This window comes from Neolamprologus multifasciatus, chromosome 7, assembly GCF_963576455.1.
Source record: "Neolamprologus multifasciatus chromosome 7, fNeoMul1.2, whole genome shotgun sequence".
NCBI lineage: Eukaryota > Metazoa > Chordata > Actinopteri > Cichliformes > Cichlidae > Neolamprologus > Neolamprologus multifasciatus.
In genome coordinates this window covers 52,003,093-52,017,302 of record NC_140445.1, presented here as the reverse complement: position 1 = coordinate 52,017,302, position 14,210 = coordinate 52,003,093, and the positions used below count along the sequence as shown (strand labels likewise).

Below are 14,210 nucleotides of genomic sequence, written 5' to 3'. Positions count from 1 at the left end.
AAGTTTCCTGTGTTGAGCGTACATTTACAACTGGAGCAAGTTCAACAAAGTGTGTGTGTGTGTGTGGGGGGGGGGGGGGGGGGGGGGGGGGGGTAACTCAATATTCATTGCCCCCACACATTTTAGTCTATTCTGAAAGCAATGGTAAAGGCAAGGATATTGGATATTTTCTATTTATTTGTTAATTTTTTTTTTACATTTTTGCTTCTTTTTTTTACCTAGAATAATTTCCGTTACCTTTAACGAAAATTATTTTTTTTTAGCAAAATGCTTTGTGTTATACTTAAAAAGACAAATAAATGTAAATTAAATAAAAACGAAACGATGGCCTCTTATATTTTCTATTGAATAGCCTCGGCTTCTAGTAATAATTTTGGTTAAATCTCTACATGTACTTGCAAGTGAGGCTTTGTTTTTGTTTTTGACATATTTATTGAATACGCAAACAAAAGCATATCATACGGGGGGAGAATCAGTTAAATTAAAAATAAATTAAAAAATTAAAATGAAAGACTTATCTACAACTACTGTTGTAACACGTTAAAGTAAAGTGTTTAGTTTGGGGAGTTTTTCCTTTCAATAGTTTGAGAAAATATTTGACTAACGGCTATCACACAGCGCCTTTTTTCCAAGTCTATTACAAAGTCACCAATTGAATTCAGTGTGGACAAAACGGGTTTTAAAATAGCTTGGAGAGACATTACAGCAGCAATTTATAGTGTAAAATTAGTTTTGCTTTGTCCCGTGTCAGGACGGCACTACAGTGTGTCTACTCTCTGGCCACAGGGTGGTGCTGCATCCCACACTGAGCAACCAGCTAGATGTTTTCAGTTTTTCCTTTTTAGGAGAAACGCTTAGACTGATAACATTACAGTGAAGATATTTTGGTAGCAATAAAAAGTAAAGTTAAGAGTCACGTGAGCCAACGAAACTGAATTTCCCCTACAGTCATCTTTAAAATAAGACGTCTGTACTAAGAAAAAGATGTCTTGACGCATGCTCAATCATCCAGGTAAGTAAATCCCAAAAGGTAGATTCTGTTCATCTCGACGTAGCGTTTTCAATGGGAGAAACGTTTCATCACTCATCCAAGTGACTTATTCAGTTTCAGCGGACTGCAGGTTTCCCCAACCTTATAAACAGTACATGTTTGCACAATAACTGAAATCAGCCCACCGAATGAACAATGGACTGTGAGGTCATTTCTTTGATCATTAATATGCAAATTTTCATGACCATTGATCAACAACCACTGATCAAGGCCCATCGATCAAAGATCATGAGTACCATTCACAGAGAGTTGGGGAATGGCTGCAATCACAGCATTGTAAGATGGCAAAAGATGTAACCTTAGGTCCCCTCCTTGATTCAGAGATGGTCTTTCCCTTTTCACTTAAATGGCCTCCTTGACTCCCCATCCAGGATGTAGACTGCGGAGTCTGGCCCTGACAAGTTAGCTCTTCTGTGTTGTGCCATCCACTTCGACAGAGGTTGTTTGGTTTCCCCAATGTATATATCATTGCAATCCTACACCACAGTTTAATACCAAAAATGTAATCTGAACTTTCAAGCATTGCAATTACTTCAGAGACTGGACAATTTCTTTCTTGTCAGGCAGACCAAGTCATGGGATATCCTCAGTTAAAAACAAAACCCTGTGTGTTGCATACTTGTCACAAGCATTCATACCATCTCAGGGTGGTGCATAAACATTGATGAGACAACCTGTAAGTAGACAAAGCCCGTGTGTGTGTGGAGAAGTAGCCCAGATGTGAAAAAGATTTACTGCTCCCTGAGGAATTTTGCCCCCCCCCCTCACTAATCTGTTATCGTTTCGTTTTCAGATGAGTACAGAGAAACTGTCCCAGTTCAGAACCAGTTGTTAGAAAGTTTAGTTAGCAGGTACCAATGAATGCCAATACACTGAACGGGACTTGCACTTAACAGCATACACTATATTACTCGGTGTTGGGGGACATGTGCAGTGTGTTTTTTGGGTTAAAACAATTTCTACTGAGAAAGATGCCTGCCACTACATTAGTGTTATCTTTGGAGACAACCTCTTTGGAGCAATAACATAAGTAAAATGAGATTTACCCTACAGCAAGAAACTCAAGGCTGAAGCACAGGTATGCAACACAACTTTATTGAAACTCTTGAAGCAACATCCATTTACAAACAAGGAAATGGGAGCTTGTTGAACGTAAATGCCTTTTTTGGAGCCAAAATTACAGAAAAGAACAGGGAAAGAAAACAAAACAAAAAAAACAACAACTCCCAGGGATTGGACCAGTGGCAGGTGTATTTTTAAATACAAAAAAAAAAAAAAAAAAATTTAAAAAAAAACATAACTTATGAAATCGTTCAAGTTTACAGGAAGATTGAGACACAGGGCATATGTAAATCATCGATTTACAGTTTAGCTTGCGTTTGAAACTTTAAATGACTTCCAAATATCAAAGCAGGCATTACTTTGATTTAAGAGATGGACGAGAGGGGAAGAAGAAAAAACAAAAACAATGGGTGTGAGTGAGATGGGGCAAATGCATTCTCGAATTCTGGATTTTCAGTGTGGTGCAAGTTAATCAGTCACAGTCATTATGAAAAGGCCTTTTCAGGATCGCATTGCTTGAGTGCTGCCTCTTGACACTCCTCTGGGTCCCTGACCAGCTCCACGTTTGTAGTTCTGCTGGTAACCGTCCTAACAAAGAAAAAACAAAAAGGAAAGGGATGTTTTAAAAATTGTAACAACAAAACAGCAACAAAGATCACGTACAGTTTGAACACTTCTTTCATACCCTCTGATAATTCCCATTTGAGTAATCCCGAGGTGTGCTGTACTGAGTTTGTCCATATCCCGAGTTTGGAGTGTTGGCGAAAGGAGCACGATAACCATCGTAGCCACCTGGAAACACAAAGACACAAATTAGAATTCATGCATGAGAAACTCATGCTACCAAATACACAAATGTGTAATAAAAGAGAACTAAAAAAAAATTAAATAAAAAAATTAACAAATAAATTACATATTCAGTCTTGTTTCAAAGTGAAACCACTAACTTACAGCTGAGGGTGTTATCATACCTCGGAAACCATTTGATGAGCCTCTGTATCCATTGATCATGCCCCGGGCGTTGCGAGGTCCACCACGAGACATGCCTCTGCTGTTATAGAAGGACTGAGCCTGCCTGCCAAAGCCTGGACCCTGCTGGGAAGGCTGTTGATGGCCTCCTGGTTGGTCTTGGGAATGGAAGGCACCAACTACTAAAAAATAAACCAAGATAGCAAGGGGTCCAAAACACAATAACTCAGTCTGTAGTTGAACAAGAACATGCATTTAAATAAAGTTTAACTGCAGTGAAGCCTCTAGGAAGAACAAAAGACAAACAAAAAGACAGAAAAACTCAAGTTGCAAAAATAAAATTTAAAGTCTGCCCACCAGATTGCAGTTGTTCTGGCTGCATCTCCGTCTGCTCCACTGGATGCTGTGGCTGGCTGCTAAAGGCCTGGTTATTGTAGCTCTGATACTGGCTGGCCTGGTTCAAAGCCTCAGCCTCATTAGCTGGTGGGACTGGAGCATTAAGGTTGAACACCTGAGGGATGAACAAAAGCCCACATTGTTATGAAGCCAAAATCAGAGGAAAGGTCACATGGTTATTAGGAGTAAAGTCCACTGCCACCTATTTCCTGATTCCAACTGTTCTGCTATAAACTTATTTTAAACGCAATGTGATAAGGTCACTTCAGGACTCAAAAAAAAAAAAAAAAAAAAAAAAAAAAAGTCAGTCATTAATGAACTTCTGTTGTGACTCCAGTGGTGAAGAGCACTATGTGCTCCAAACAGCTGGTTTATCCACATGATGCGCTTGATGCTCCAGATTTCAGTAAAATTTTGCTTTAATCACACTCCAAGCATGGAAGGGGAACAGCTGCACGATGCATGAGAACTGTGAATGCTACAACACCACAACTGAGGGTATCCAACCACGTTCCACACATGCATGCTAAAAAGCAGCTTGTTTGTTGTATTTGGCTGAACAGCATAAAACGTTGACAAGTGTGTGAATGTTTAACAAAATTAGAGGACCAAAGATATGGAAAACAGTGCATGTGTGGAATACATGAAACAAAACAGAACCCCGCATGGAGTAAACCCTGAAATTGCCATAAAGAACAACATGGTTTTAACACAGGCTATTTTATGACATGAGAAGCAGTTCATATTTATACCTCCAAAAACAAACAATCAAAAGGAAGCAAAGCCTTACTGTCTGCATGGACTGGAATGGTGCTGCGTTGACATTGATGCCACCGCTGTGAGGAGCTTTGGAAACAGGCTGGAACACCGGCGACTGTGAGGCTGGAGGGAGAACTGTAGAGGGTGGAGGCTGCTCTGACAAAGACATGGAGGGCTGTTGAGGGGGGAAGGCATAATACACATCACATTAAAAACGGTCAGCAAAATTTCACATGACTGCAATGAGCACTTCCCCACCTTTCAATGGAAAAACTACTCCATATATAAAGAGTTTAAAAATTAAAGCTTTACTGAAGTCCCACCACAGTTTACCTGGATGGGGTCAATGGATTCTGCTGAGGGTCGAGGATCTGGTGTGTGTGAGGTCTGATACATAGGTGGTGGTGTTGGAGATATGATTGGAACCTGTAAACAGTAGGAGTAGAAATTACACCCATTCTCCATACAATTTCTTACAGCATGTTTGCTTATATTTAAATACTTACTTGTGTGGGCTCAGGTTGAACAGGAACAGAGTTGGGTTGTGATAGCCGGGTCTCAGGATGAACTAAGACAATTTAAACATTGTCAGACCTGTCATAACTTAAAACAAATAAAATAAAGACTATGTTTCTCTTTGGTACAACATACCTGGAGGACACCCCATCTGTGGCACCTCCATGTTTTGGGCAGGTTTCATGGGCTGCGCCGATACAATGGCTGGGTCAATAGGCTGTCCATCGAACTCCAACATGGAGTCCTGAGAATAGAGGTAATTAGTACCAAGCTACAACATCCAAACACAAACAGCAGTGCTTTTAACTAAATCCACACCTGCATGAAGTTGTACGTCCCCTGCATCTGCGCCATTAAGTCTTGCACCACCTGCTTCCTGGCCATGGGGTCAGTAGGAGGCGCAGGAGACGTCAAGTTCATTGGGTGGGTATCCAGGGCAACAGGGGGCGCTGCAGGCTGCACAGGCTGCTGCTGTGGTTGCTGCTGTTGTAAGGCAGCAACTGCCTGATAGTGGAAGGGGGACAGGACAAGTGAGTGAGAAATGCGCTGAATGAGAACAACTGAAAAGTGGTTTAATGCTCATGAAAAGTTGTATGCATTCATATTCACATCAGGATTAGTAAACCAAGACACCACAGATTAAGACCAAAAATGTAATCTGAGCTTTCCAGCATTGCAATTACTTCACTGACTCGACAACTTCTTTCTTGTCAGGCAGACCGAGTCATGGGATATCCTCAGTTAAAAACAAAACCCTGTGTGATGCACACTTGTCACAAGCATTCATACCATCTCAGGGTGGCGCTCAAACATGGATGTGACAACCTGTAAGTAGACAAAGCCAGAGTATGTATGTATGTATGTATGTATGTATGTACGTACAGTGGGGCAAAAATGTATTTAGTCAGCCACCGATTGTGCAAGTTCCCCCACTTAAAATGATGACAGAGGTCAGTAATTTGCACCAGAGGTACACTTCAACTGTGAGAGACAGAATGTGAAAAAAAAAAATCCATGAATTCACATGGTAGGATTTGTAAAGAATTTATTCGTAAATCAGGGTGGAAAATAAGTATTTGGTCAATAACAAAAATACAACTCAATACTTTGTAACATAACCTTTGTTGGCAATAACAGAGGTCAAACGTTTACTATAGGTCTTTACCAGGTTTGCACACACAGTAGCTGGTATTTTGGCCCATTCCTCCATGCAGATCTTCTCAAGAGCAGTGATGTTTTGGGGCTGTCGCCGAGCAACACGGACTTTCAACTCCCGCCACAGATTTTCTATGGGGTTGAGGTCTGGAGACTGGCTAGGCCACTCCAGGACTTTCAAATGCTTCTTACGGAGCCACTCCTTTGTTGCCTGGGCGGTGTGTTTTGGATCATTGTCATGTTGGAAGACCCAGCCTCGTTTCATCTTCAAAGTTCTCACTGATGGAAGGAGGTTTTGGCTCAAAATCTCACGATACTTGGCCCCATTCATTCTGTCCTTAACACGGATCAGTCGTCCTGTCCCCTTGGCAGAAAAACAGCCCCATAGCATGATGTTTCCACCCCCATGCTTCACAGTAGGTATGGTGTTCTTGGGATGCAACTCAGTATTCTTCTTCCTCCAAACACGACGAGTTGAGTTTATACCAAAAAGTTTTACTTTGGTTTCATCTGACCACATGACATTCTCCCAATCCTCTGCTGTATCATCCATGTGCTCTCTGGCAAACTTCAGACGGGCCTGGACATGCACTGGCTTCAGCAGCGGAACACGTCTGGCACTGCGGGATTTGATTCCCTGCCGTTGTAGTGTGTTACTGATGGTGACCTTTGTTACTTTGGTCCCAGCTCTCTGCAGGTCATTCACCAGGTCCCCCCGTGTGGTTCTGGGATCTTTGCTCACCGTTCTCATGATCATTTTGACCCCACGGGATGAGATCTTGCGTGGAGCCCCAGATCGAGGGAGATTATCAGTGGTCTTGTATGTCTTCCATTTTCTGATGATTGCTCCCACAGTTGATTTTTTCACACCAAGCTGCTTGCCTATTGTAGATTCACTCTTCCCAGTCTGGTGCAGGTCTACAATTCTTTTCCTGGTGTCCTTCGAAAGCTCTTTGGTCTTGGCCATGGCGGAGTTTGGAGTCTGACTGGTTGAGGCTATGGACAGGTGTCTTTTATACAGATGATGAGGTCAAACAGGTGCCATTCATACAGGTAACGAGTGGGGAACAGAAAAGCTTCTTACAGAAGACGTTACAGGTCTGTGAGAGCCAGGGATTTTCCTTGTTTGAGGTGACCAAATACTTATTTTCCACCCTGATTTACGAATAAATTCTTTACAAATCCTACCATGTGAATTCATGGATTTTTTTTTCACATTCTGTCTCTCACAGTTGAAGTGTACCTCTGGTGCAAATTACTGACCTCTGTCATCATTTTAAGTGGGGGAACTTGCACAATCGGTGGCTGACTAAATACTTTTTTGCCCCACTGTATGTATGTATAACCCCGGATGTGAAAAAGATTTACTGCTCCCTGAGGGATTCCCCCCCCACTAATCGTTTCATTTTCAGATGAGTACAGAGAAACTGTCCCAGTTGAGAACCAGTTCTTAGAAAGTTCTGTTAGCAGGTGCCAATGAATGCCAATACACTGAGCAGGACTCACAGGGAAAAAAAGCCTGGAAATGATAACGACTTCTATCCTGAATCATAGTTGGTTAATCAAGTCTTTAATGAAAAATAACTGGCTTCAGGATTAGCACACAAACTCAAATAAGTAAAAAGGAGTTAAACTGTTAGCCATGTACTGCCTAGATCAGAATCAAAAGCTCCACAGAGCTCTATAGGTAACTGCATACTGAACCATTTAGCAAACAGGTTACACCACATTTCTTCAGCTGCACTTAAAGAAAAGTGTGGCTGCTGTCATCACAACCACCACTTCTTGAGTTTAGCAAAACATGTGATAGACTGGATTTTAAAATAATAAAATTAAACTTTAAGTGTTGCCTAAATTTTCTTCAATATTTATCCCCAAATTTTATAGTTTTTGAAATAAATAAAAGTACAGAAAGATTACCCTCTTATGAGAGAATGAAAATGTTAGTTTCTGCAATAGCAGCAGCAGCTAGTTGTTTTTTTCTTCTGTACAAAATTCTGTTTCATGGTCATGTTGCTGATGTTTTGAAACAGCTTCAGAAGCCAGAATTTACAAAAACACTGAATTAATAAAGACTGTACAAAAAAAAAAGTCTAACTCTTGGAGATTTAAGTACAAGCAGAAGATGTATTTTCTTTCGAAACATTTAATTACTACTACTAGCTTTGAGTAAGCTCATTAATTTTCAAATCTACTTCATAATTACATCATACCTCTGTTTCTCGGGTCCACTCGTCTCCCTGTTCCTTCTCACTGCCGCTGTATGTGCCATCTGGAATGAACTGTCTGTTTACAAACTGGAAGTAATAAAGCAAACATCAGCACAAAGATGAAAATATAATAAGCTCCCCAGATTTTGATGGAAGAGAAAAACTTGCTCTCACCTCTGTTGTTTCCACTGCAATGGGCTCTGTGAATTCCTCAATTATTTCAGTGTCTGTAAAGAGGAAAAAATTATTCAGTGAATGCTGTGATGACTTCTTTATTGCTGGATTATGTTAGGACTTTTTAAGTGGCAAGACATCAGAAAGTGGTCAAGACCTGGATCGGCAGTCTGCTCTTCTGCTTCTGACGATTCAGCTGCTGCTGCAGCACCTGCAGCAGCAGCAGCAGCTGGCTCTTCCTCTTCTTCTTCCTCCTCACACACTCCATTTTGGTGAGATGGAATCCGGTCAAAGTACCCACTCAGCAGAACCTGGTCCAAAGTCTCCTTCAATGCCTTGTCTAGCAGAGGGGGGGGGGGGACAAAAAAAATAAATAAAATAAAATTCAGCATTTCAACAGAAACTCAAACCATCAAAGCATGCATTGAGCTGTCACGGGAATAACAAAGTGTCAGTATTAGGACCGTTGGATCAATAGATGACTTAACAGGAAGTGTTTCTGATACACTAAGGAGAGCTTAATAAGCTAAACTCCAAACAGATGTAACAATACTGAGTTTCAATTAAATAAAAACTGAGCAGTGATGCAAGCTTTACATCCCACACTAAACCTGAACTTCCACTTCTTTTTTTTTTTTTCAAGATAAATGTGTAAATTTGAGGAATTTCATCAGTAAAAAGACCACACATTTAGTGACTGTAGCCTCAAAATGTTTTCCCCCTGCATCTTCCACAGGAATCAAAGCCAAAGATCAGTGTTTTTATTATTACTTTAAGAAGTGCCCCTGTATGAGACATTGTTATCTAGCTAAAGGTTAAAATGGCTTTACAAAATAAACAATGTTTTTAATCACGATGTAGATGGTGGTGGATGCATAGTAGGCAAATGCACACATTAACTGAACTGTTCAACAAAGAAAAGAACACAAGCTAATCATTTCTAAATGTGAATCCCTTTAAAAGGTTGATTCATGTAGTAGAAAATGGCATTAGTACTCCAGCTTTCCTCAGTTGGACACAGTAGGGCTCTGGTAATTTTCCAAGTCCAACTTTCAAAACTGTTGAATTCAGTGCTACTCCACCTTTAGTCTCTACAACACCACATACAGACTAAGCCTACAAACATTTGCAATAAAAATAATAATAAAACAAACAAAACAAAAAAAAAAGATGATTCCCTGCAGCTCAGTTTTTAGTACCAAAGCCACATTAATTACCACCACCACGAACCACACTTTGCTGAGCCATATTGTAAACGGGTTTTTATGAAAGTAATAGGTTTTAGACTCCCCCTACCCTACTACTACTACTACTACTACTAATAATAATACACAACCGCATTGGCTTTATACATATATAGTCATATTCTTCAGGTACAACAGCAACAATAGCAGCATAATATTTCCTATAAATATGTATCTATTCATATACATGTTTAACCAATTATCCAATTCTGGGTCATGTGGTGGGCTGGAGCCTCTCCCAGATGTCAGATGAGAAGCAGGGTACACTGTGGCATGGTCACCAGCCCACTGCAGGGCTAACACAGAAAGACAACCATTCATGCTCACAATCACACCTCTGGCCAATTTATAATATACTAATTTATTTAACAGACATGTCTTTGGACTCTGGGAGAATGCCAGAGGACTGAGAACCTAGATAAACTCACAGAGAACAAACAAATACTGCACAGAAAGGCCAATACAAGTATCCCTAGTATTGTAAAACAGCCTCCAAATGGGATTTTTGGCACACATAAACATGAGGGAACTTACAGTCTTAAGTTGCTTTAAATCTATGAACTAAAAAAATATGGCAATGTGAAGACTGATGCAAGTTTTTAAAATAAATAAATAAAACAATCTAAGCCCATACATTGGAAACAATTTTGGTAAGAGCTTACTGATTGGATTATAAATCCAAACATGATTTATAATTTTCTTGAAAATGGTAGAAAACCTTCAAGATGACTCATGCATTTATGCTTTTGGATCTTCAGCCAAAGCAGCCCAGTATCTTTTCTTTCTCTGCCTTATGCTTTAGGTGAAAAAGTCTGCTGTCACTTTGATCAATCTCACCCTGACTCTCTGACTGACAGGAAAGGGTTGAAAGGTGTTACAGTGAACTGGGTCACCAGTATCCTAATGTGGCTCCAAAAATCTGACTAGTGGAACCACAGGCGACAGGGCTGCTGGCACCCTGCCCCACTGCTGAGTCAGGATAAGCCCACAGCTCTCAGCCCCCGAGCTGAATGCAGTAGTGCGAGGCTTCAGGTCAGATCGCTGAGAATGCAGTAATGCCAATAGCCCCAAGCCTTGATTATTCACATTGCTGCATTAACAAAAACGCTACATGCACATGTCATTAATGTATTAAGACTGACTTACAACCGGAGTAACTTTTGACCAGGCGGCATTGATTTGGGATCTCCAGATTCTGACAACTACTCCCAAAGTATGCGACAGATTACTTATAACCAGCTTCAGTGTGATAAAAAGCTTACAGATGACTGTTGTGTCACCATCCATCTGATAAAATGTCCTGCCAACAATTTTCAGTGCCAGCTGGGCATCTAAATAAAGCCAATTTGTCTTGAATAATGACGCCCCTTAATTCTGCAATAAATTTTAGCAAGGCTGCAATTATTTCAAGTATTATTTTACTTGATATTATCTTTGATAAGCTGAACTGCTTGTCTATAAAAAACTAAAAGGAGAAATAAAAAGCTTTAGCTAATTGGCCAAAGCAATAGAGAAACTAAGAAACCGAATAATACACCAGAGTTTATTACTAGGGAAATGAGTTAAAATTTGGCTTACATGTTGTTCCAACCACAGCCTTGTCTTTCCCTTCCAGCAGGTCCCAGAGGTGAACAGATGCATCTTCATACTGATCAGTGAGCCTGCACAGATAAAAATAAGCGCTTAAAATCAGCTTTTTATGGGGAAAAAGAAAACACAAAACCCATAACTAGGCACAAGTTTTCTGTATCATTTCCTTAGACAAACCTGATGTTTTGGTCACGTTCTGGCCCCACTAGCTTGTAGAACTCATCAAAAGCTGCAAGGTCTGCATCTGTCAGCAGTGGTGAGCCACCAACTCCCTGCTTCAGGTCCTGCCGCACAGTTTCATCACCCAGCCGATCAAGGATGAACTGCAGCTCCAGAACCGTCTTCAGCCTCCTTTGCTCAGCTTCCTCCCGCTGCAGCTGCTCCCTCCTTGCAGACTTCTTCACTACTTTCTGGATCTGAGGATAATGCGTATGAGCCACAAAAGATCAAGTTATTACAATCCAGGCTGTACACATCTTTGATGAACATTTCTAGAAAACTAAAACTCAACCTTACATCTTGTCCCAATGTGACAAATGTCTTTTGCAACTCTCGGGCAAATTCCAAGTTATTCATGACTTCCTGGTACTTGGAGAGGGCTTCCTAAACAGATGAAGGAACAGATGTTTCACAAGTTTTACATTCCTTTTAAAAATGATTTTGGTTTCCAAGTACCCACCAGCTGGTCCTGATTAAGACCCTCCCCTTTATTCTTCCTGACTTCATAATCATCCAGTTTGCTCTGTAACAAGATGCAAAAATGCAACAAACAGTTTAAAATTTAACCACAATGTAGACAACTGGTTATTGTCAGAAATTCAGTTTAGTCAAGCAGACCTGGAACAAACCGGTCAATAGTCCTCACCTTTTTCTTCTCCATGTTGCGCACCTTCTTTTCAATAACAACAAGAACTTGCTTCAAAACTTCAGACTGTCCACCAAGTGCAAGATTGCCCATTGACCCTGGAGCGGATCCCACATCTGGGCTGGCAGACTGCACCGTCCTGTTTGCATTCATTGCTGAGGGCATCTAGAAATTGAAAGTATAACAGTTCAGCTTTTGGTGACAAAAATATTTTCATGTACTCAAAAAACAGAAAGAAAAAAAAAAAAAAAAAAAGTATAGTGGAAATTACTCAAAACTATCTGTGGACCACAGGGAACCGTGTCATTGTTTTGCTTCAGCTAAAGATAACTTGTATCAATGATTAACCTGACAATCATCTTAGGTTAAATTATTAATTTCGCTCAAAACCTTCAAAAAGGACACACCAAATAGATCCTCTTAGGCAGGACCACTGCAGATAATTTTCTACATCAATAAGAATTACATAGATTCAGCCACAGCAGGCCCCTGACTCAGCATTTAGTGCCACAGCAGATTTAGGCTTCATGTTACCTTAAAAACAACAACATATAAATGATTCCAATTAATTTCAAGGAGCAAAATGCACAGATTTTAAGTGGTAGATTGTTTTTTACAATATAAACATGATGACTTGACTGGAAGTTGTAATAAGCAGATGTCCAGAGTTAATATATTAATAACTGATAAAACAACAACAACAACAGGGAACAAAGTATCAGAATATGACGAGTAGAGAAGCTGCAGATTTGGATTTATTTTTGCACTGTGCTTCACAATTTCGACTGAATTCTTTGAGAAAACTGTTGCTGTCAGTCCCTATACTACATGAGATACCGTCATGTGCATGCTAAGGTGGGTCTGGATGTACTAATTGCTGGATGGGTATATTTGAGAGGTTAACTGAAAGCTTTATTAAGTTTTCCTTGTGCGTACTCTGGAGAGACAGCGAACTATTCTGCTTAGAATGTAAAGCTCCTGATGTATATTCTTGACACTTAAGTTACGTAAATAAAACAGTCAACTATACTATACACGAAAATAAATATGGTCACTGGTGAATAACATAACTAGAGCAACTGGCCCAAATAACACAGCAGACCTAATATATTTTTTAAACATGATGTATTATAGCTGTAATTTAAGTGACAGTGAAGTTAGCTATAGTTTCGTAACACAGTAAGTGTTCAAGACAAAAACCCTAGGCCTTAAAACTATTCTCTAATAGCACCTGGCTAACTTTAATCCAAACTGCGCAGCCTTGAGAGATATCATTTTTCTAACCCCGCACTTTCTCCCCGTCAATATAGCTTCCTCAGACCTCGGGCTGTAAATCTATACCACTCGCTAGCAAGTCTGAGCCTCCTCGGCAGTACGGCCAGCTTGCAGATCTCATCTCTTCGATTTGGTAAAATGGCCTTGGCCGCACTACCGTTAGCACACACCACTGACTTAGCAACTGATAGCTACAGCAGCGCGTGCTAGCCAACAGCCGGCCGCCGGGAGACCCGTTGCCTCGATACAGCGGCTCCCGAATGACCCACCTTGCTGTTTTATATCCACAGGGGAGCTCGGCAGCGAAAAGTACGAAAAGGCCAAGTTGTTATTATTGTTGTGTTGCTTTATTTTCTCTTGCACTCTTGTGTGGGATCCGCCCCGCCGGCCTCACCGACAACTGAGACGGTTCGAAAGAAGAAGAAACTCTTTATAAAGGCGAAGGTCCGTTTTTAGCTATCTTAGATATGCCTGAATATATATATACGCGAAAAAATCACGAAAATTTTTTTTATTTAACGCAAACAATTAAAAAAGTCAGACTTTACCATTAAGAAATCAATAATTGATCACTTAAATAAATGGAAAGTTATAAGCCAATTAAACGTTTGAAGTTTCTATTTGTGATCAGGCATAATTGTCTCCAGCCTCCAGACAGAAAATCTGCACAATCATTAGCTTTGATTAGGCTATCATATCTTTCCCTGTGCCTCGTACAGTTTATCCACTGCTACTCTGAGCACCACCTCACACCTGCCCTACAATCCTTTATAGCAGCAGTTTAAAGTTATATAGATCATGTAAGTGTACATTTAAATATGTAAGATGGCCTGTAAGACCCCTAAGAGTTAAGAAGTTTCACTTGAGTTTATATATATATATATATATATATATATATATATATATATATATATATATATATATATATATATGTATGTATGTAT

General features: G+C 40.2%; 1 protein-coding gene across 3 annotated transcripts; it reads right to left on the bottom strand.

The window, feature by feature from the left end:
- Window positions 1-2,124: 2,124 nt before the first annotated feature.
- Window positions 2,125-13,693, bottom strand: caprin1b (cell cycle associated protein 1b). 3 transcript variants are annotated; one of them, XM_085167478.1, is made up of 18 exons: window positions 13,536-13,693; window positions 11,992-12,156; window positions 11,806-11,868; window positions 11,643-11,729; window positions 11,304-11,542; window positions 11,115-11,197; window positions 8,450-8,632; window positions 8,293-8,345; window positions 8,122-8,205; window positions 5,072-5,257; window positions 4,889-4,997; window positions 4,744-4,805; window positions 4,571-4,663; window positions 4,269-4,412; window positions 3,440-3,593; window positions 3,085-3,264; window positions 2,799-2,905; window positions 2,125-2,701 (listed from the first exon to the last, which is right to left on the bottom strand). In XM_085167478.1, the coding sequence occupies exons 2-18, from the start codon at window positions 12,154-12,156 to the stop codon at window positions 2,615-2,617; spliced, it is 2,079 nt and encodes a 692-aa protein (XP_085023604.1). In that variant the 5' UTR covers window positions 13,536-13,693; the 3' UTR covers window positions 2,125-2,614. The 3 variants fall into 3 exon arrangements, with proteins under 3 accessions (XP_085023604.1, XP_085023607.1, XP_085023605.1); XM_085167481.1 differs by having other exon boundaries at window positions 3,085-3,261; XM_085167479.1 differs by lacking the exon at window positions 13,536-13,693 and adding an exon at window positions 13,223-13,245.
- Window positions 13,694-14,210: the final 517 nt, after the last annotated feature.

Excerpts from the sequence above, each read along its gene's own strand:
- caprin1b (XM_085167478.1), bottom strand. The coding sequence starts at position 12,156 with ATGCCCTCAGCAATGAATGCAAACAGGACGGTGCAGTCTGCCAGCCCA. Across the intron at positions 4,806-4,888 it reads ACAGATGGGGTGTCCTCCAG|TTCATCCTGAGACCCGGCTA; the intron begins GTATGTTGTACC and ends AAATTGTCTTAG. Across the intron at positions 3,265-3,439 it reads GCCAGAACAACTGCAATCTG|TAGTTGGTGCCTTCCATTCC; the intron begins GTGGGCAGACTT and ends TTTATTTTTTAG.